Below are 23221 nucleotides of genomic sequence, written 5' to 3' on the forward strand. Positions count from 1 at the left end.
GGTGTTCGAATACTCAGCAGACTCGGAAAAGCTAAGTTGGAGGCGTGACCTCACAGCTCATTAACGGTCTAATAGACCGTTAATGAGCAATGCGGTCACGCCTCCATATAGCAGCACTTCCACATACACAAGTTGGCCCCGATGATATGGTATGACAGGCATCAGACCCTGAAGGAATGGAACAAGATGGGGCTGGATCGGAGGGCGGGATCTCATCCAAGGTTTCCGTCGGTAATGGTCCTAACATACTGGTAGTGGTGTTCAAATACTCACCAGACTCGGAAGAGCTAAGCTGGAGGCGTGACCTTACGGCTCATTAACGGCTCATAAAGTTTAAGTATGGGAAGCCAAAGAAATGGGCTAAGATAGCGGAAGAATTTGATTTGGAAGATAACTGTATTTCGGAAGCCTTTACGTTGCCCATAAGAGTTTCTAGCGAACCCTACTTAAGATCTTTTCAATACAAAGTAATGAACTCCATTCTTTTTACCAATGAAATCCTTTTTAAAATAGGCTACATTCCCGGAATGGGCCAAGCCCTAACTGTTCCTTTTGTCAAGATACCAAAGAAACTGACTAGAAACCATGTATTATTTACCTGTCCCTTTTCGTACTCATTTTGGATGGATGTTATTGCCAACATTTTGAATAATATTAGTAGTTGCAGATGCCTCTTGCTAAGTGACGTTGTCATAGGAATCTTGAAGGAGGGGATGGTTCTAGTCAATTTTGTACTAATTCTAGGTAAGAGCTATTTATGGAGTTGTAGGCATAAAGATATTAAACCGTCGATTAGTCACTTTAGGAGAATTCTTAAAAACAAATACGAAACTGAAATATATATTGCTTTCAAATCTAATAGAATTATCTCTTTCCGTAATAAATGGAAATCCTATGAAAAATTGTCTTTAAGTGGCGATAATTAATTCACTACTTTTAGTTAACTATATGGAACTACCTTGTAAGTAATTTAATTCACAAACATACATAAAAATAATGCATACAAGTAATTTTAATAAGGACATATATAAAACTTTACATGTAAGAAGTTTAATAAGTACACACAGATATAAAAAAGAAACTGTAATACAATAATAGCTTTTGAAGAAGACATTCAATAAAGGAGGAAAAAAAAACAGTTGAGGAAAGAGTTTCAACTGTCGATCAGACATTTATCCCGCCAAGTTAAAACTTGTCGGCAGATTGCGGAAGAGTCCTGCGGTCAATAAACGAGGAAGGTGACGCCAGGTTGGCAGATATCATAAGAGATGTGTTGTTACCCGGCCATATTTCGAAACAGATAATTGTTTGGCAGTTGTCAAAGAGCATTTCTGAGAAAAGAGAAATGACAGACTTAGAATTAGTTTCTTTCATGCGGCGTCTGGTTGACCGCAGAAGAGGAAGCGGAAATGTCTTTTCGGTAGATGACGAACCTAACTTGTTTGGCGCGATTACAAAGGAAAGATTGGTTTCATCATTCTTCAGCAGATGAGAAAGGGGAAATAATAAGCACGTCTGGTTGGCAGCCGGCGAAGGGGGGACTTTCATATTACATGGTTGAGGATGCTCGTCACCTCGCTTAGGGGTATAATTCAAAGATTTTGGTCTCAGGGTTTTCATGACGAAATGCCGCTATTTCAGCAGTCAATCTCTAAGGATACACTCGAAGGAATGACAATAAAAAAAGCCGCTCCTATTTCCGTTTTTCGGCTCAATTCCCACCGGTCTTCCGAGTCCTGTCCGAGTTTCAAGTTCCGAGTTCCAAGTTCCGAGTTCCGAGTTGGATTTCCCTACTGTCAAGTGGATATACTGAAGGCTTGTTTTCGCAAGCAACGGAGCCGGAATCGTTATCAGAAGCGCAGAGCTCTGCGATCAAGTCAACAAAAATCACACCAGCGGAATCGAGAGCAGAATACCGACTCCGCTTATGACTCCGTCGCATACTATCTAGTGAGGACCACATTCCCGGAGCCGCGAGCAAAATCCGAAGAATTTAACAATGCTCAATTCCAGGCATCGTGATTGGTTGGTTCTTGTAATTTCTACTTCGGACCCCGACAATGTAGTTTCAGTAGATCATAAGCGACGGAGTCGAAGGCAGAATGGGAAGAAAGTGGAAAAGTTCTGATTCACCGACTCCGATTCCGTCGAGCTTATGACTCCGTCGCTAGTGATATCAGCCTTTAATAATTAAAATCGGTATCTAGTTGACAAACAACGTATAAAACTAACCTTAAGCTAAATTAATTTTTCTCAAGGTTATTTAAATTTCCGTTAATCGGACTAACATGTGAAATGATTTTTTCCACAAGAAACTTCATTCATGTATCTTACACAAACGTTTATTTGTCGGTTGTTGCTTTGAATGGGTTTCGCGAAAAAATCTGAAATCATGCAGCCTCGGTTTCATTTCAGTCGCTTTCCTGTCAAATTCCTTTCTCCATGTCTGTTCTACACAGCTCTATTTCACACGGCAGATTAAGTTGGAAAAATTCGATTACATCGTTTGTCGGTCGGTTCATGCTACGTCATTTGCACGAGCGCTTGCTTCAGCTTATACCTAGCGCACTTTGCATTCCTAAGAAAAAAAACTCCATTTCAAAAAAACTAAGGCAATACGAACGATTTACCTTTACAGTTTTAAAGCTTCCTTTTTTGTTTTTTCATAACTTGTCACTGTGAAAAGAAATGCACGTGTGTTAAATTGGTATTGGTTTTGGTTCGTGGCCATGTGATTTTCATGGTCCAGCGCGCGAGGCTTTATTTTCATGTATTTTGCTCAGTTTTCCCTTTTCGTTGCACGATTCACTTTTTTACGTTCATTGCCATCTGATTGTCAGTTAGTGTAGCTCTAACATAATGAATTTAAACTGCGTTTAACCGAAGACTGGCGAATCTTCTACCTTTCAGTACAAAAAGTTTTTGTCGTCTGTCCTTGTGTTCTATCGCACCAGCGCGTCACTGTTTTTAAAATTTTCAGCGTTTGACTTACCTTGATCTTACATTTGTTTTGTTTTTTTCAAATCACTTGAAAAAAAATAGCGACAGGGCTTCTGTGCAGCGAAGATGCTACAGTAAGCGATCGCGATCATTTGAAATGATCACGATTGCTTATTGTAGTGGGCTTCTTTGCGGAGAAGATTTAACTTTCCTTTGTTTCGTCACAAAACCTCATTATCATATTAAGCGTGATGACGAGATTTATAAAGTCGCGCGCGCAGTGATCAGATCTTTCCATCTTCAATCAAGGTTATAAGAAACAACAAAAATAATGATAAATATCGTTTAAAATGTCTAAGGGGCCAAGGAATTCTCCTTTCCAGATATCCTTGAAGACCTACTGATGTCTCGCCTCGTCTCCAGGACCTGTGGATTCTTGCTTGAAGCACGGAGCGCGTGGAGATTTGGGCCTGTTGGACGTTGGACTTGAGGGAGCGGTTCTGTATTTTTCCGCCTAACCATCCGGAGCTTCCCGTTTCCCGCCCTTCACCTGGAGGCAAGGTAGGAAAATGTGCATGTCAACTTTATATTGAACGGCGGAGCGATCAGGGATGTTGACAAGTACCACTCCATATAAGGTATTAATACGACCATCACGCAACGCTGGCTTCGTGTGCAGAACATTGTGGGACGACTCACACTACTGTACAGAAGGCCTAGACAGATTATGCTTAAAAAATGTTAAAAAGTTGCTCAAAAATATCCCCAAAAGTTGCTCAAAAGTTGCTTCAAATCGCAAAAGTTGCCTTAAAAATTTTTTATAGCTGCTTTGCTGAAATCGAAGAGCAGCAAGCCGGCTCTGTTTCTGTACAACAACAAAAAGAGTAGTTTCAGTTCAGTTACAGTTTCGTGAAGACCAAGCAATAACTCTGGACTCACCCTAGTGCTTTCTCTGGCAACTATTGTACCTGATCACTACGGATTCCTCAATGTAGTCTTTGGAATATTTGGAATATTTTAATATTTTCCCATTCTGGAAATGGAGTCACATCCGGCATATCCATATTTGGAATCTATCAACACAAAGTACCGATCAAAACGTAAGAGAGCTTCTGGTGAAATTCCTGTGAATTTCCAAAAACGTGTTAAAATATCGATTACTAATGAATGTGATTTCGAAATAGTGAATATTTGCCCAAAATATGCTACCTTTTAGAAAACATGCTGTAAAGTTGCTCACTGTCCGAAAAGTTGCTCAGAATCGAAAAAGTTGCTCAAAATCGTTAAAGCTGCTCAAACGTTGCCGAGCAAAATCTGTCTCGACCTACTGTATAAGAAAAACCCGCGTGTAAGAACCTACAGTTTTGGAAGTCTGGCAAAATAGATTCTTGTATTTTGGCAATTCAGACCAAGATCTTAATTTCTATGAAGGAGATATAGTTGTTGCTCACCAGCAAAATAATAATAAAAAAACACATATCCAGTATTTATTCACAATTGTATTATGTAATTTCTTGTTATATAAATTTGCAATCTTAGTCACTCTAGCTCCTTGGCTAAACTGTTTATTATAATTTAGCTGTAACCCACATATAAGAACGTGCTTGATCTTACTTGACTAAACAGTAAACAGGTTCTTATATTTTTGGATATTAAAACGGCAAATTTCTGCCAGTAGGTTCTTAAACCACTAGCTTCTCACACGCGGGTTTTTACTGTATGGAGAAGCCCAATGTTTTCACGCTGCCATTCTTTCCCACTCGGCGGTCCTCGACTGACAAGGGGAACTGTTCACAGTGCAGCAACTTCACAAGAGCCGGGAATTCTCTATAAAGAGAGTTTCTTTTATTTACTTATTTATTTCAAAGAGATAGTTCTGCCTCTTTCTTGTAGTCTACTTAATCACTTGCTTCATTTTTACTTGAAAAACATAAATATTTAACATTAAACGCGAATAAAGTTAAACGAAAAATGGATTTCTACCAGAAGTATCTTGCAAAAATTCTCTAATTCAGCGCCTGTAGGCAGCAATTATTGTAGTACTCTTAATAAATCAAAGGATTGACAACAAATAACAGGCTTAAAACGTTGAAGTAACGGGTTTCAGCCACGTAGAAAAATCTAAAGATAACAATGAGTGGATTAAAAACCAACCTGGTCTAAAGCGCATTTTCTGCGAATAAGGAAACAGGTATAGCTTACAATTGTTAGGTCTATGATCAATACCTCACTGTATAGTATAGATACCATAGGTCAGATCAGAGCATCAAGCCAGATCGAATTGCATTCGTGATGCTACCGCAAGTGTAATGCTTGCATTCTGTTTACTTTATATTTTATTTTTAACATGAGAGTAGCCTGTACACAGCCTAGCGTGAGAGCAGTCTAAACTCTGGAGCAATACGCGAATTACCCGGAATTTATTCTCGCCGACTGGTTTAATGGACTGTAAGCTACTTTCTCTGAGAATTGCCTTGCCAAAAAGGACTTAGACTGAAATGATATGAGTGACCTGGGGTTTTATGTTAGCTACATGTCGGTTAAATGTGTATCGTGGAAATCCACAATAAGGATATTATTTCCTTTCCCAATTTCCCAGAGGGACCAGACCTCCCCGGGGGACCAGGCGATCACAAGCACCAGGCTGCTACAGATTCACATCATGATACAACATTTGGTTCATTTTTCAGGTAGGTGTTGTGTTAAGTAGCTAGCAGTACTTTGGACACTACTCCATTCTATACACTTAACGGTTCATGCAGTTTGCGGGTTAATCAATTTTGGCTACGAAAGACAAGTATAAAACCGACGACTAATTGACAGCGTTTGGTGCTATTGATTTTGGAAATATGAGTTTCAACCACGCTGCACAGGGGACCCGAACACTAACTAGCTTCTCTTGGGGTTTTAATAGAAGTCGATAAAACTTAAAATACTAATGGAATAGACAGATGTTTAATTGCTAGCTGTGGCGTTGCATAAAGTTCATGTGTTTTTATACTTCCGTAGCAAAGTTTGTTTAATTCTATTCCAACGGGTAACCGATACTGGTGTGAACCTCTCAAGTTCTAAGCATTGAACTTTAATGGTACACGTTGTACTCTATTTTTTTTTTTTTTGGACATTGAGTTGTGAAATGTCAAGCGTTTTATCATTGTTTTGACCGCCAAGAACCGACAAAAAATCTTTTTTACGGCAAACAATGTCACAAATGTCTCATTTTATTCTTAAACTTAGTATATGGATAATTCAAACAGGAATGTTGCTCTTCTGAAAAAGGAGATGGAGATAGAACCATGGTTAATAGTAAAGTTATGTGGTTGATCTGATCAACCACAAGAAGTAGAGAGTATGCATTCAAGATGTGTTGTTGTATTTTCCTGTATAACAAGTAATATGATGAGCTGTTGAAACATGGTGGTGGTGAGATGGCGTGTGGAAATAAATAGGGGCATCAGTGTACTCAGGTTATTGTGAAGCCTTCTTTTTCTTTTTTGTTGAAGGCTTGTAGCTGCTCTTTGCTAGGGGCTGGGATTCCACAGATCTCTACAACAAATAAGCCAGATACAAATTACTACAGTACCCCACCCGTTTTTATAAAGAGAGTGAGAAAGCTCTTGAAAATACACAATGTAACCAGGCAAGAAATGTAAGAAAGCAAAGTACGGAAAACCACAACAACTGCTCACTCCAAGTTACATGTATATAATAAGAAGGAGCTATTGGCTAAGAAATGTGTATCGGGACCAGGGGCGGATCCAGGATTTTTCTTAGGAGGAGGCGCACCCTTAAGGAATGGCGTAACTGACTGGTGAGGAAAACAAATTTTAAAAGCGAATACGAAGAAAGCTTCATCTCAGGGGTGGGGGGGATGCACCCCTACACCCTCCCCCCAGATCCACCCTTGGGGAATGGTCATCTCAAGAATGATCACACATGTAGTCTTACAGATCAACTGATCGAGTTAAATCATGCCACACTGGCTGGGCACTGGTGCAAACATTACATCAACAAGATGTACTATTCTGTTCCGGCTGAAATTTTTAACAAGCATCAAGTCAAATAATGCGAAAAACAATCGACTGTTCATTTTTACCACAACAGTCGCTCAGTAGATTGGTAGATATATCTGTTGTAACAACACAAGAAAATAGGCAAAAACATCGCATCTGTAGATCAGCTCTCAGTACTAATCACTAAACGTTAAATTTCAAAACCTTTTTAGATTCCCCTTTTTAGAGATTCCCTATATTTTCCCAAAGTTCAACCCCTGTGGTCTTTGTCCATGGGGAGTGGGTAACAGTGGAGTAGGAAAGTCAGGGTGAACTACAGTGGGACTTGGGTCCCCGCAAACAAGAATGCTAGTTGCAAATGCACAAATATCTGAGTTTCTGTTGCATCTTCACTAAGATATTTCGTAATCCAACCAAGTTGTGTAACTAATAAAATGCTGCTTTCAAATTCATGAGTTGATACAATTTATGATACAACTGTATGCAAGAGAAAACATCTGATATGACTACAATGCCACGAGCTTTTCATTGTGAACTTTTTACTATTCAAATTAGTCCTGACATGTCCAAAGAAAAAAACCTTGTTGCCATCACAAATATACATTGTATTTCTCACCGTATAATTTGTTAATTAGTACCTCGATCGTCAGAAACCAATATCTTAAAAATCAATAAGCTGTTACTAGTGACTAGGTTCCTGTAAGATGATTATATAAACTAGAGTTGTCCCTGATCAACTCTGACAATCATCTAGCAGTTACTTAATGTAAATGTACTTACCTTACCAGATGATGACTTCAAGTTGGCAGGAGTAACACTCTGAATATCTTGAAATCTCTTTAAATCAGCAGCAAAAAGAACCTGTAAATATACCAAAATTAGCATTGAAGACGTGCAAAAGGCGCCTTATGTTTAGTTTTAATTGATTAACTAATTAATTACTTGACGTGCTTATGAAAATTATATACCTTACAACTTACTAAAGTAGAGAGCTATGTGTATATACTTTTTATGCAGTGAAAAGGTTTAATTTCTATTGTTACACCATGTAAATATGTCACACCTTCGCACCAGCACCTATTGCACAGCACGCACAACCACGTAGTTAGCATACAGCACAACCACCGCACATTTGTATAAATTAGGCAGTTATTTGAATTAAAACGTTCAGTTTTCCATATCCTAAACCGAGTAAATAACATGGTGGCAGCGGTGGAGGCGGTTTAAACCAAGATAGCTCAAGATGACTTCAAACACACCGTTTCCGGAATTTAAAACAACGGGAGACGAAAAGCAGGACCTTGAAACCTACATCGAGGATTTGATAGATTACTGCATAATGCAAAATTGGTACGATACATCGAAAGAAACCGACGAAGCCAAGTGGACCAAGCTGGATAAAGCCATGGCATGCCTCAGGGCATCTCTGTTTCCTGCGGCTAGAACGGTGTATAAATACAGTATAGGTTTAAGCGAAGCCGATTTGAAGAAACTTCACGGTTTTGTCAATCACTCAATGCGTTAAAAGAATATTATGGCGCTAGTGTTGGAGTGTTAGGGGAAGGACAAAAGGTCCTTCGCCTACTGCGACAAGAAATTGAGTTGATCGCGTCATGGGAGACGAGAAGGCGAAATCAAGCGGCACAATGCGAATACCAAGACTTTGCGGACGAACTCTTGAGGGACCAATTTATCGCCGGCCTAACGTCGGATGCCCTTCGAGTGAAGCTAATCGGGAAAGGATACAGGCATAAAACCACTCAAGGCAAAGGTCAAACTACGCGAAGTGGACAAAGTCGCCAAAACATTCGAGGCAACCACGTTCGCGAATCAGCTAATGAAAACAGCCAGAAACACACAGCAGGAGCAGATTAACTGCACAACCAAATCGCCCCAGTTGTCACAGTGTTTTTGGTGTGGCGGGAAACATCAACAGCCCCGTCAGCAACACTGCCCTGCAATGGGGAAAAAATGTGGAAAGTGTGGTATCACTGGCCATTTCGCGCGCGTCTGCAGGGGTGGAACACGAAAACAAGCTCGACAGCAGCAATCCAATTTTATCTCCGAAGACACAAACGAGGAAGCCTTCGTTACGGAGTGCGATACAACCCCACAGTTTGCAAGAAAATATTTTGCGAATCTGCACCTGATACATGGAGAGAAAACAAAAGTCGTGAAGGCGCAGATCGACTCTGCATCCACTTGCAATACCATTCCCAGCAGTCTTCTGAGAAAGCTATTTCCTAACGCAGAAATTCGTCGGACCAGAAGCAAGATAAACACGTATGGAAGTGAAACTATGCGTCCTGAAGGCCAGGTGACCTTGTGCTGCGAGAGAAGGGGCAGGATTCACACCATAGATTTCCTTGTGGTAAACGTTCCAGATGAGAAACCAGCGCTTCTCAGTGGAAGAGATGCACAAGCCCTCAATTACTTTAAGGTGTACGCTGACGAGACAGCAAACGCAGTTGAAGTAGAAATTTCGCACAATCCGCAACCAGCTCCACCACTAGGAAAGCTGACGAAGGATGATGTATTACAGTGCTACTCGAGCGTATTCAGGCCAAGGCGTGGAAGTCCTCGAGGAACCCCCATGCACATCAAGCTCGATCCCAATGTCAGGCCAGTGCACGCCCAAGTGCGTCGAGTTCCCGTGGCGAAGCTGGACAGAGTAAATGAAGAGTTAGAGAGACTTTCTAACGAGGGCATCATAAAACTAGTCACACAACCCACAGACTGGCTCTCAAACATCCTGGTGAAAGAAAAGCCAAACGGGAAACTTCGAATATGCATTGATCCAAGCCAGACCATCAACAGGGCCATCCAAAGACCCAAGTACACAATACCCACGATTGAAGAAAAGCTCCCACTTCTAACAAATGCAAAAGTTTTCACTATTGTTGACGTCTTAGAGGACTTTCACACCATCGAGCTGGACGAAGAATCATCCTTACTTACCACGTTTCAGGGGCCAAGCGGTCGCTACTGCTACACCAGGATGCCATTTGGGATAGCCTCTGGACCTGAAGGGTATCAACGAGGGCAACACGAATTCTTAGATGGTTTCCAAGGAGTAATAAAAATTGCCGACGATATCTGAGTCTTCGGTTGTGGCAATTCAAAAGAGGAAGCTGACCTGGATCACGACAAAAATCTCACGAGCCTATTAGAGAAGTGCAGCAAGCAGAATCTCCGTCTGCCTGCGAAAAAACTTCAGTTTAAATAAAGGGGTCGAACCGGACCCGGCCAAAGTAGACGCAATCACAAGATGCCAACGCCCACTGATAAGGCTGAGGTGCAGCGCTTTCTTGGCATGTGCCAGTACCTAAGCAAGTTCTGCCACAACTTGTCGGAAACAGTTCTTCCACTGAGAGACTTGACAAAAGAGAATTCTACATTCCTGTGGTCAAGCAACCATGAGAACGCATTCAAGTCCGCCAAGAATCTCATTGCATCAGCGACTACGCTACGCTACTACGATCCTACTCTCCCCGTAACTCTGCAAGTGGATGCCTCTGAAGACGCAATCGGTGGCGTGCTGTTACAGAACGATCAGCCTGTCTGTTTCACATCGCACAGACTGAACAACACCGAGAAGAATTACGCTCAAATTGAAAAGGAGTGTCTCGCCATTGTCTCTTGCATGGATAAGTGGCACCAGTACCTTTATGGGAAACACGACATCACGGTACATATAGATCATCAACCGCTCGAGACAATTTTCAAGAAGCCTCTCAGCAAAGCACCTCGCCGACTGCAGCGAATGATGCTCAAACTACAAAGATATCAGTTTTCAGTTCGGTACAAGAAAGGAAAGGAACTTTACGTTGCTGACACTTTATCTCGTGCACCTGTCGCTGGCTACCCTTTAGCACGATGCTAAGCAAGAATACGAGGTGTTCCGGTTGGAAATAGCCGAGATGGATATTGAGCCAAACAGAGTCACATCTGAAACCATGCAACAAATCAAACAAGAGACCGCCAAGGATTCGGTCCTGGCATCCCTGTGCGATGTGGTAGCTAGTGGGTGGCCTGCAGAAAGGAAGGAAACGCCGGAGCATCTAAGACAATATTGGAGTTTTAGAGACGAGATTTCCGTTTACGATGGCGTGGCCTATCGCTCTCACCAAGTTATTGTCCCTTCCTCGTTACGAGAAGAGATGTTGCAGAAAATACAGCACACCAGGAGGCCAACAGCAGCATAAGAAGAGCTCGCGAATCTCTCTTCTGGCCTGGAATGCAAGCATGTGGACTTTGTGCCCGATATGTTAGCGAGCGACCAAAAGAACCGATGAAATCTCACACAATACCAATCAGACCGTGGTCAAAAATAAGTGCTGATCTCTTCCGGTTGGATGGAAACAACTACCTCGCAATGATCGACCATTACAGTGACTATATTGAACTTGACTCTCTCAGCGGAAACACCTCGGCCAACACAGTGATCAGAGCAATGAAGTGACAGTTTGCTCGCCATGGGATCCCAGATGAGCTGATAACCGAAAATGGCCCTCAATACGAAAGTCACGAATACTCAAGGTTTGCTCGAGAATACGGTTTCACCATAGTCAAATCATCGCCATACTACAGCCGGAGAAATGGGAAAGCGGAGTCAGCAGTTAAGATTGCCAAGAACATCTTGAAGAAGTCTCGGAAAGAGGATCCTTATCTGGCTCTCCTAGCATACAGAAAAACTCCTCAGCAGGGTTACAACTACTCCCCAGCACAACGTCTCATGTCAAGAAGACTCAAGGACATCATCCCCACAGCACACCATCAACTCACCCCACAGACAGCGTCCCCAAGTCTAGTACATGGAGACATCGTAGAAAGAAGACGAAGATCAATGGCTCAGTACAGCAAGAGGGCTTCGCAGCCTCTTAGAGAGTTCTCCAAGGGGGAAAAAGTGTTTGTAAAGCCGAGGCCTGGAAACAAGCACCAACCTTGGATATATGGTGAAGTTATTGGAAGCACAGCACCAAGGTCTTACACTGTAAACACCTCAACGGGACCAGTTAGAAGGAATCACACACAGATTAGAGAGGCAAAGTCTGAACCAGAGGACAAACTCGAGGACCGCTTGGAAACTGTATCCTTGCCTGAAAGTGAGCTTACAGAAACGGATCAACTAGTGGAGCAGGAACCTGCACCTTAAAGTGACCAAGAGCCTATTTCTACGTTACGCCGTTCAATGAGACAGCGAAGCCCTCACTCAAGATTCAGGGACTTTGCTATGGACTATGAAAGAACTAGCTAAGAGTGTACTGTCAAAATAGACTTTCTTGAGACATGACATTTGATGAACAGGTCTAATGGATTTTCTATTATAACTTAAGCTCTCATAAAGGGAGAGGTGTTACACCATGTAAATATGTCACACCTTCACACCAGCACCTACTGCACAGCACGCACAACCACGTAATTAGCATACAGCACAACCACCGCACATTTGTATAAATTAGGCAGTTATTTGAATTAAAAAGTTCAGTTTTCCATATCCTAAACCAAGTAAATAACACTATTACAATCTGAGATTTCTGTATTTACACCTCCTCCTAAGCTTGCATTTAACAGGTTGTATTGTTGTATTGTTTTCTTGAAGATGAGCGCAACTTGCTGACCAATGATTGGGTGTTTATGTGATGCCTTTATTGCAGAATCACTTGACAAAGATAGTAGTTTTGCTCCGTCAAGGTGTAACTGCTGGAAAGTGCTGGAAACTGTTGTGAGCCACCTTAAGCAGCTGTTGTTGGAAGAGGAAGTGTTACATTGCGAGCCCTAACAATGACTGCAAAGAGGACCACTAAATGATATGAGATATATCTTACTGATTGTGCCCATCCTGCATATTCTCCAAACAGATCCCTATAATGATCACCTGAAGATAAAAGAGAAATACCGGTATATGTGTAGGTCACCATATAACGTAGCAAAGAATGATGCACCCTCTGCACCTGAAACGCAGTAACAAGTGTAAATATGAAACATTTAAGTTCTGACTGTAATGATAGAATTGAGAGACTAAGAGCAATTCAAGTTTAGGTACATATTGGATTTCCTACTGACCTGCTCTGAAAGGAAAGAATACCCTACATTACAGTGAATTAGATCTACCTAATTGGAGTCATGTAATCAAAATTATTGAGTACAGTGCAAATCGAACATTCTTTATATTTACAACCAGCCATTTTGGGTGAGGGTCCATCTAACACTTCACTCGATTCTTCAGGTGATTTTGTCTCACTTTTCTGAGCCAGTTTATTGATTAGGCCTGTTCAGTCTACATAGTGAGATACTACCCTGTTGTTCCATTAAGGATGTTTATGGTTCATACGACTTCAGACAAACAAAATTACAGGACATCTAAAGAACTTTTCAAGGACAAAAATAGTTTGCAATTAAGGACTAAGTTTTATTCAATAAATCTATATACCGGTACTTTAATCCCTTTTTAAACTCCTTAAACACTCATTTGAGTCATTTAAGCTTTAAAGACAGTTCAGCCACGGTTGGTAATGTCAGTCTCTGTAATGATCAACATTTTGTATCATGTAAAGCATGAGAAAATATTTAAGTCCCCTTAAATACAACACAAAATTTTTTTCAAATCCATATACGGATTGAAAACAGTCTTTTACAGACTATCAACCTGTGCAGATTGTAAACTTTGTAAAGCCATTTATGATTGAATACACATTGACACAAAATCAAAAATAACTCCTCAAATGCACTACACACCATTGATCACATAGCCCCTTAAATGCACATGGCAGACAACTCTACATCAGAGGACTGGTCTGCAAAGATTCAGTTTCATTCAGTGTAAAACCCAGACTCCGGACTGCAGAGTGCAAACTGCAGACTGCAGACCGGGGGTAAAATGCCAGCTGAGGGTAAAATGCAGACTGCAGATCAGGGGTAAAATGCAGACTGCAGACTACAGACTTTTTAAGTATTTATTGTGTTATTTTCATTTATCAAATGCTAACTGCTTGTAAGCAGCGTTATTCTGGCTAATCTTAATACAAGTCTACACCCTGGTTAGCCAGAATAATGCTCCAATTAGCCTGTTTATGGTTAGCTCTCAATGATGGGAATGGTAACATGAATCAGTGAAAAAGTCTGCAGTCTGCATTTGAGCCCTGGTCTGCAGTCTGCACTCTGCATTTTACACTGACTGGATCTACAAATGCCTTTTTGAGTAGACTGGAGCTAATTTGGTTCATATCCAGGCTGAAAATGTCCAAACAGTTAACTACTGACCTATCTGCTTATAAACTTTAGCTGTTAGAGACTTTGTCTTCACAAGATGCGGCATGTAGTGCTTTGTAGTTATCTGCCAGAGATGTGTGTCAACAGGGACAGCTTCATGCTTGTCAAGTGACATAAGACACACACAGTCTGCCACCTTAGCTCCCACACCTGGCAGCTGACAAAGTGCTGTGGAATGGCACAGAGTGATAAGTTGAAACAGAAAAAATAATTCCAGTTACATGTAATATTTACAGTTTAACTTTATGTCTGCTTTGGGCCAAGCATATCCTATACTGCAAAAGCTATAGCATTAAGCAACTAGGACTAGGACTTCCACTCCCAATTGGATGGGATGCTAGTAAATTACAGGGTAGAGTAGAGTAGGTAGAGTGTTTTGCCCAAGAACACAAATGAGTGATCCTAAACAGAACCAGGGTCAAATCAAAAACTGCTCAATCCACAGCCTGGGATACCTGGAAGATTTGTTGAAGTCTAGTAAGTCTTTTTTAATTCTTTCAATACCTGGCAATTTTTTCATCAAGCTCTTTGACTTTGGTCGCTTACAGGTTCCTTTTTTATTTGCCCTGTTCTCTTCAAACTATTTGAACTGCATATGGAACAACAAATGTAGCCAAGAAACAAATTCTTATGAGAGGAGAAGGTACTCCCAGAAAGATTTGGTAGGGGTGTAAATCAAAACCCTGTTTCAGACCTGCCTTATAATTATTATTATTAGTTCCCTAGTTCAGACGATTGTTAATTAAAGGCATTGTGAAGGGCTTTTGTTGGTGGTCTTATCGATAATGATGAAAAAGAACAAGAAAGCCACTAATCTTTTACTTATTGCCATTTGCACAGTTCAGACAACTTTCACTGCACACTAGATCATCTGTACGAGCTATTTAATGTAAAAGGGAGCTTTATGTGGGCGATGAATGCAGGTAACTGTCGTAATCACTCAATTTAGTTGGTTTGTGAGTCACTGCCCAAGCTAGCTCACGCTAGATGGCAAAACCACTTTAATTTTGAAAAGTTAATGAGTTTGAATGAGGAGAAATTTGTCTAAATTCTGCCACTTTTTCTTTGTTTCATACTTTGGAAAACTTTACTTAGATACACTGAAGAATTTATTTAGTTTCTTAGAAATAGAAAGAGCCGCTTAAAAGTCTAATTTTTCAAGTAACTTGCCAGCAAATGGAAAAAATCAATACTTGCTGGTATCTATTGCAACTCTTCGCATGTACTAGGATTTTATATTTAATCGAAAGAAGTGTCGCATTTTTTGCATTTATTATTCTCAACAATTGTTTAAATCATGGTTCTAAACAGAATGCTATTTTGAGATGACATTATCACAGTATATTGGTTGCTAGTTGGGAGAAAAATATATTCTCATATTGGGCGGCGTCACGAAAATTAGTTGTTTTGGCTGGATGAAGAAAGAGTAAACCCCCACTAATGGTAAAAACATCTTAAATTAGGGGGGCCTTTGTTTTAGGGTTTTACATGTAGGCTCTTTAACCTGTGATCAGGCATTTTTTTTGGGAAAAAAAGAACACCTGATACATTTACCTCATGAGTCACCTACTGCCCCTTAATTGCTTACCTGTTATAAACTATGTTATCTTGTGCCATACTATAAATGTGAGCCAATCAGATTTCACTGGAAATTCATACGGTTGGTTGGAAGTGCAAAAACGACAAAGCACAATGTACAGGTTTACTTTCCAGGCAAAGGGGAAAAGCAGTTTAAAATGTCTCTGTTTCCGTCATGAAACAAAACATTCATTGAAAAAAATTGGTGGAACATCAGATTCTTTTTTTCATTGGAAGTGACAAAGGTCTTAAAAGTGTGGGAATAAATATTCCAAGGGACCCCCCCACAACTGGGTCAACCGCAGATGTTATTGAAACTTTCGGAATCAATTGATAACTGACACTCTTCTCAAATCACGTTAGAAGAATGGCTAAAACTTCTTCTTTTCAGCAGATGATCTTATGGATGCAATCCATCTGCTCTGAGACTCTTTAATATGTCGAAGAGACAAAGTTATAGACACTCAAGATCATGGCCTCCCAGCTGAAAATTTGCCGTTCACAAGTTATCTCTGTAGCTGCCAGGCTTTGTATTGGAAATTGTACCGGAAGTCAGATATCTAATCACATAACGAATGAGAAAGGCAGGCTTTAAAACTCTTTTGTTTTATGACCAATCAGAAATAAGTCCAGATTCTGGATTATAGGCAGACGACTCAAAAAGTAATTGTATCAGGCGTTCTTTTATGTCCTTCCCCCTGCTGCGAAAAAAGAATGCCTGATTGCAGGTTATAGGGTCTTTGGGTCTTTGTCTTAGAGGTCTTTGTTTTAGAGACACCCTCCATCAAGATGACCTAAGCAGAAAGTTCATCTTGATGGATTTTCTGTTTGTTTAGCTACATTCATACACCAACAAATTACTCGACAAGCTATTTCTTTGCCCAAGTTTGCCCCAGACGGATTATCCCATCTCTATAACAAATTCAACCAGTAACTTTTATTATTATACATTGAACTCACTATCTCTTTTCTGATTGGCTGAAAATGTTTCAGTGAATTTTTTAAATCAGTGCCTGTGACATCATCTAGCTGCAGATTATACAATAATCATGTCAAGGACACTCAAGGTCACAGGTAATCATGTCACGTATGACCGCTGTGCATTATTTCTAAGGGTGATCATGTCAAGTTTGCGCACTTTGTGTTGCTTGCTGTCAGTGAAGAAGCAAAAACACGACTTCCATTTTTTTTTCGTTCAATGTACAAATTATAAAACAATTATTAGATTCGGTTTTTGTGATATCCAGAATAATCAAGGTCTCAGTAAGTTAACGGTTATCAGCCTCAGCCTTCGGCTTCGGCTGATAACCCCTACCTCGACCTTGATTATTCTGGATATCACAAAAATCTCATCCAATAATTGTTTAAAACAGCTTCTTACCTGCATGGGCATCCTCATAAGATACACTTCGCAAGCCTTCAAGCCACTTGCTGTCATGGTGCTGCAGAATGTAGCTTGCACACTGACTTATAAACTTTGCTCGATATCCAAATCCAACAGATCGCAAGTGTTGCTCAACTACTGAACCTTTCAAATCTTTCATGTCAGGGAAGGCATAGTAAGCAACACCACCAAGGTCTCCAAGCTTGTCTCCATACTCCTGACAAAGTTTTTCAACCATTCCACTAATACGCGGGATATTATTATTTGACGAACATATAAAAGCAAACAAAGTTTCTACCGGATCTTGTCTTAGAACTCGAACACCTGGCATGTTCTCTGAAACTTTAACAAAGTAAGGGTCTCGACTTCCCCACTGCTCCAAAAGAGAGTGGGTATCCACATCAAGCTGAAAATAGTCTCGTAAAATTGATTCATAGATGTTAGACGTTTTGTCGGTTACATGACAGCCAGTTTTATTTCCTGGCGAGAAACAGGTTTCTTTTAAGATTCGCTTGCTTTTTTCAATGACTGACTTGTACACCCGGTAGAATATATCATTTTCGCTTTGTTTTAGCGTCCAGACGAAGCCACACAAAACATTAGTCCACTCGCCTGGTGCCGTCTCCCTCCATCTGAAGGACTGTCCACCCTGCAAGGTAAGGTCTAATCGAATTCTCACTTTAGGTGTATTGATACAGAGCTTTCTCCAAGGGGACGACATCGATCTTCGGTCTTCGTTTTCGGGGGCTCTTCGTTTTCGCTACAACCGTGCCGCGTCCAGGACTCGTAGACTGGTAGCTAAACTCGGGCCCAGCTTTCATCGTCTTTAGTTTTCGCCATTTTGCTATCTTCTCTCGAATCCTCCCAACGCTTCTTTCCCTCGTGTTCGCTTCTTCTTGTGTTACCCTTCGTCATGTCAAAATTTGGCGACAGCGAAGCCGAGGAAGACTCTTTAGATGAAAGTCTCTCAGAAAAAAGCGACGGCGACGAGGACGAAGACGAAGAAGACGACGACGGTGAAGAGGAAGACGAAGGTCGGCCGGATGATGCGAACGACATCATAAATGACGAAGAAGAAGAAAGCGGCGGAGACGAAGAAGATTCTCATCACGGACATCATCATAGAAAACGTAGAAAGGGTACAGCATATAAATTAAACACAATTAAACAATCATAATATAATTCGCTAACAATTGATTAATGTAAGTGTGTTTTCAGCTGATTTGAAAGATTTTCGTGATGTGTTTTAGATGAGGCCGAAGAGCTGGACGAAGAAGATTTGTCTTTGATCGAAGAGAACTTAGGCATCCGTTTACAGCGGGTGAGAACCTCTCTGTAGTTATTTTAAGATTTTTCTTTGTCTTTTCACTCGAGGACGGTTTAGTAAGAACTCGTATATTACTGGATGTGGAAAATTCCATCTTCATCGTGCGTGAAACAATGAAAGCTTATAAATTGGCGCTTGACATATCAAAAATAATTCTTGGCTACAAGAAGGCAACACTTGATAGATTATTTATTTATCAAAGTGATCAAACATATTTTATTTCAGAAAAAGCCTCGTTTAAAGAAAGTGAAATTGCTTGATTCTGATGAAGAAGAGGAGGAACAGGCTGCTGGTGATTCTGCAGTGACTCAGCGAGAAGCAATTGCTAATCAACTCTTTGAGGGTGGTGAAGATGCTGGTGAGGTACTGAATGTTGAACATAGCTGCAGTGCAAATCTGAAAAGCATGAACACAAAAACTATTTCTGGCATGTTTTTGCATTTTGAAGGAAAATGAATCTGATGTAAGATAAATATCCAAGAAACCCTCGTTGGCTTGATTTACCATCTGATTTGTGACAATGTCATGTCAAAATCAAATCGAAGTGTTCATGCTCTGTGGATTTTACGGTAAAAATAACAGGAGATACATATAGTAGAGCTCACTCTTGGAGTAGGAGAATAGATGTAGCATTAAATAGTATGGTTGTAAATCCATTATACTCCAAAATATTTGTTTTGTGCTCTCTTGGTCTGGAATTGTATATCAATTTGTTTGGTTAGGTCTCAAATAGGGTTTTGAAAATCACGCATATTTTCATCTGAAATAGGGTGTGGGTTTCACTCCTTAACAAAAATTTTCTGGAGTTATCTCCTTCTCCCCAAGGAGGTGAATGTAAATGCTCCCCTCTGTCTTTATATGTGCAGAGATTGCTTATTGATCGCTATTTTGAATGAGGTGCGACAACCCTCAGTACTTACTTTACCTGCTGACTTAAATTTGTGTTAAGTTTACAAGCAAAGTTTCACAGATAAGAAATTAATCCAAGCGGGATTAAAAATACTAGTGAATGCTTTAGATAAATGAATTGTTAGTAAGCTCCAAAACAGATTCTTCCTCTGTATTTTATGTTATGACCCTGACAGAGATGTACTATTGAGAAAATTCTTAATTTTCTTTATCACAAATAAAACCAATTTTGAATAATAATGTTCAGAATGGGAATTTTGATGTAGGTTTTTTATATAAATTATATATTTTGTTCTCTTTTTTGCCCTGTAAAAAAGACATGTGGTTTCACATCTTTTTTGACCTCTACAAACTGCCACGAAGGTTATCATGGCTTTGTATAGAAATTGTTGTTTCCATTTATTTCCTTCAAGCAAGTTCTAACATTTTTTTTACTATATTATGTGAGTGGAAAAAAAAAAGCAAATATTAATCTTCTTTGCTTGTAATAATCATAAAAAATTAATAAACATGGCTCATCCAGTCAAACTGTATTTTTTTGATTTGCTAAAGCTGTGTTCACATTAAAGCTGTGTTCACATTAAAGCTGTGTTAACATTAAAGCTGTGTTCACATTAAAGCTGTGTTCACATTAAAGCTGTGTTCACATTAAAGCTGTGTTCACATTAAAGCTGTGTTCACATTAAAGCTGTGTTCACATTAAAGCTGTGTTCACATTAAAGCCAAAACATGATTAGAGTTAACATGTTTCAAGGAAATATGTTTTGCCTAAACATGTTTCTTATTGCATTGTTCACATCAGATGTCGGTTTCAAACACATTTTCATTCACAGTAATGTATAATTTATGCTGTTTGATGTTACTCGCATAAATTTTTTACACTTCTTAAGTTTTGCAGCAATGTTCTCCCAAATATTCTGGTTTCTACCCATTGCCGATAATTCCCGTTGTATTTCTTCATTGACCCATATTTCAACTAGACATTTCGCCCCATAACAGCCCCAATTTTGGTTTTTTGGGTACTCGCCTCCTCTCTGCATCCATCCGCCATTTTGAATGTATTTGGTCTGATTGTGATTGAAACTACCTCGCAAGGTTGTTTTAATGATGCTCAGAATAATCATGTTTCAGCCATGATTTGCACAATGCACTGTCTGATGTGAACACTCTTCATAATGAAACACGTTTCAATCGTGATCAGCCTGGTGTGAACACAGTTTAATTTGTTCTTGTGAATGGAGAAGAGGATAATATTCTAAAACTTTAGATGTAGCTATGTCTTTGTCAAAGTCAACTATAGATCTGTATACATGTAGTCCAGATTAGAGATTGTAGTAGATATATTTTAATTATATCAGTGGTGTTAGGGGTTAATGGAAAGAAAAATCACATTTAGCTCACTTCATGAAAGTTCAGTCTGCTCAAAGCTGTAGTGAATTGGCCCTCATAAAGTTAATTATTAAACTTATTATTATAAACTATGTGAAGCATGTGAACTAGGCAACATTTGGTATTTAGAATCTAGAAAGAATGTGTGATAATAACTCAGCAAAGAAAACTTTTCACAGACCAAGCTGAAGGTTTTCTTCATCATTCTTAGGTTCAAGCAGAACCAGTCCAGCCTGAAGCTGATGATACATATGCAAACATAGAAGACTCTGAATCAGATGAAGGTAAATCCTTTTACTGATATGACTCTTTGACGTACATGCAAGTCAGTTGCCAGCAGTGGTGTAAAGCTCCTCTTTTACCTGGGATGAAGCACCCAGTTCACTACATAAAGTGTGCAACAGCTAACTTTGTTTGAATTTTCCTTGTTCTCCACAATCTTTGAAAGTAACTAGAATTCTAGGATAGATTCTTCGCTGGTATATCAACAGTTACATGTTTGATATCATTAGGTTTTTTTTTTTTTTCTTTTACATAAAGCCAGAATTACCTCCAATGTGCCTGCGTCATACAATTGAGTTGAGCTTCATGGCGCATTAGGGACCTTAAGCAAACCGCGACAATGACGGCAAAGAGAACGTCACCAAACAAAAGGTTTAACAAGCAAAACAATAGCTGTGCGCATGCGTTACAAATTTTGTACATTTCTTTGCCGTCTTTTGCAAAACAACAACGTGAAATGACCAAGTTCTGCATCATCTATGGAACGTGAATGACGACCGCTTATTTTTTGTATTTCCATTGGGAATTGAACACCGTCATTGCATGTTTAGCTTAAGCATGTTTTTAGAGCTATTGGCATACCAAACAGATCTAGACAATCATGAAGTTTGCTTGTAAAATATAAATTCATTTTTTACTAGGCGTCATCCTCGGCGCTGTCATCGTCGTTGCCTAAGCTCCCTAATGATGATAAAGACCTGAAATAGCTTTTGATGTTTGTGGTTCATGGTCTCATAATGCTACAGTATCGTAGTTTGTACCGTGGACTGTGTCACAGTTACATTAGTTGCATGTAGAACCAAGCTCAAGATGTCTCTGTAGTACATGTATAAATTAAATTGCTCTAAAGTTAATGTTGCTGTTATATGTTGCACTTTCTTATACACTGTTTTAGTCTTAGAATGTATAAGTTGTCGTCAAATCAAGGGAAGCTCAATATGATAGTTTTGTTGCAGTAATAGGGAGATGAGAAGCCTATTAAATGGTCTCTCGGTGACAAAAATGCAAGACCACCAATTCCGAAGTCTAGGGCAAATATTGTGCTAATTATTGTGCCTCTGTTACTCCTGCAATAACATTTTTTTATATTATTTTTATAGATGATGTGGATGATTTCATTGTGGATGACGATGGGAACCCTATAAATAAACATTCCAAGAAAAAGCGAAGACTTCCCGGAACAGTGCGAGACTCGTAAGTGTTTAAAAGGAACATAATTTACTAATATAATTATTATTATTATTATTATTATTATTATTATCATCATCGTCATCATTATTATAAAAATTATTATCACCATAATTATTCGATTTAGCACCCTCCTTCCAATAAGTGCCCCCACCCCCTTCGAATGTGTTTTTATTAATAAGCACCCTTATTCCAATAAGCGCCCCCATTCTAATAAGCGCCTCTATTCAAATATTCAAATATTACAGTGCGGTCAGAGTACGTATCAACAGAGGTTCATCTTCCTTAACTGCTCACATACATAATGCCAGATTACAAAAACAGTGGTCTTCATCTGAGTTTCCCACAACTATTATGTCCATTTGAGTGCATAATAATTATTATTCCTTCAAACGAATGATCTACTCTTCAAGTTTTGTTTTGAACATTCGATTGTTTCTCAAAAAAGAAATAGGCGTCCTGTCCTGAATAAGTGCCCTGTCAGACTTGAATAAGCGCCCTCCCTTGAAGTACTAAAAGTAAATAAGTGCCTTGTGCACTAAATCCTATCATTATGGTATTATTATTATTATTATAGTATAATGTCAGCTTTTGTGTGATATTGCTAGTGGTTTTTTTGAAAGTCTTTTCACCCTGTCTAATTGATGTATACTTCTCTCTTTGGAAACATACAATGATGATGATGACTCGTTAGTGTTGATACAATGTCACATTTATCCATCAGTGCTCTTATGGAAGCTCAAGATATCTTTGGTCTTGACTTTGATTTTGACGAATTTGAGAAGTATGGAAGAGATGATTTCTTGTCAGAAGAGGATGAGGATGAATATGAAGAAGAGGATGAAGAAGATGGTGCACTAAGAAGACCAAAAAAGAAGTCAACCAAGAAATCCATTTATGAAGTGAGTATCTGCTTAACTGACAGTGTTTGTATTGCAG

The 23221-nt window shown here is 39.6% G+C and overlaps 2 protein-coding genes across 5 annotated transcripts in view; one reads left to right on the forward strand and one right to left on the reverse strand.

Annotated features, from left to right (window-relative positions):
• Positions 1 to 994: 994 nt before the first annotated feature.
• On the reverse strand, positions 995 to 17979 carry LOC110064727 (N-glycosylase/DNA lyase-like). Of its 4 annotated transcripts, XR_016204020.1 has the most exons (6): positions 17185 to 17978; positions 14217 to 14393; positions 12782 to 12831; positions 7734 to 7814; positions 5762 to 6486; positions 4764 to 5452 (listed from the first exon to the last, which is right to left on the reverse strand). XR_016204020.1 is itself a non-coding variant. In XM_089278834.1 (5 exons), the coding sequence occupies exons 1-5, from the start codon at positions 17906 to 17908 to the stop codon at positions 3455 to 3457; spliced, it is 1068 nt and encodes a 355-aa protein (XP_089134960.1). In that variant the 5' UTR covers positions 17909 to 17979; the 3' UTR covers positions 995 to 3454. The 4 variants fall into 4 exon arrangements, 3 of the variants coding, with proteins under 3 accessions (XP_089134960.1, XP_089134959.1, XP_089134961.1); XM_089278834.1 differs by lacking the exons at positions 4764 to 5452; positions 5762 to 6486 and adding an exon at positions 995 to 3490 and having other exon boundaries at positions 17185 to 17979; XM_089278833.1 differs by having other exon boundaries at positions 4764 to 6486.
• An 18-nt stretch (positions 17980 to 17997) lies between these two features.
• LOC110064725 (transcription elongation factor SPT6-like) overlaps positions 17998 to 23221 on the forward strand; it is a 21510-nt gene continuing 16286 nt past the window's right edge. Inside the window, exons 1-6 of the mRNA XM_089278832.1 lie at positions 17998 to 18326; positions 18438 to 18508; positions 18740 to 18877; positions 21024 to 21096; positions 22195 to 22288; positions 23007 to 23184. Of these exons, the coding sequence (XP_089134958.1) occupies positions 18101 to 18326; positions 18438 to 18508; positions 18740 to 18877; positions 21024 to 21096; positions 22195 to 22288; positions 23007 to 23184 (780 nt within the window). The 5' untranslated portion in view covers positions 17998 to 18100. The remainder of the gene's footprint in view (positions 18327 to 18437; positions 18509 to 18739; positions 18878 to 21023; positions 21097 to 22194; positions 22289 to 23006; positions 23185 to 23221) is intronic.

Source organism: Orbicella faveolata, unplaced genomic scaffold (genome assembly GCF_042242905.1).
Source record: "Orbicella faveolata isolate gen_17 unplaced genomic scaffold, um_ofav_v1 contig_47, whole genome shotgun sequence".
Lineage (NCBI taxonomy): Eukaryota > Metazoa > Cnidaria > Anthozoa > Scleractinia > Merulinidae > Orbicella > Orbicella faveolata.

Excerpts from the sequence above, each read along its gene's own strand:
- LOC110064727 (XM_089278833.1), bottom strand. The coding sequence starts at position 17,908 with ATGTCGTCCCCTTGGAGAAAGCTCTGTATCAATACACCTAAAGTGAGA. Across the intron at positions 14,394-17,184 it reads TTATGAGGATGCCCATGCAG|CACTTTGTCAGCTGCCAGGT; the intron begins GTAAGAAGCTGT and ends GCCATTCCACAG. Across the intron at positions 12,832-14,216 it reads TAAAGTTTATAAGCAGATAG|GTGATCATTATAGGGATCTG; the intron begins GTCAGTAGTTAA and ends TTTTATCTTCAG.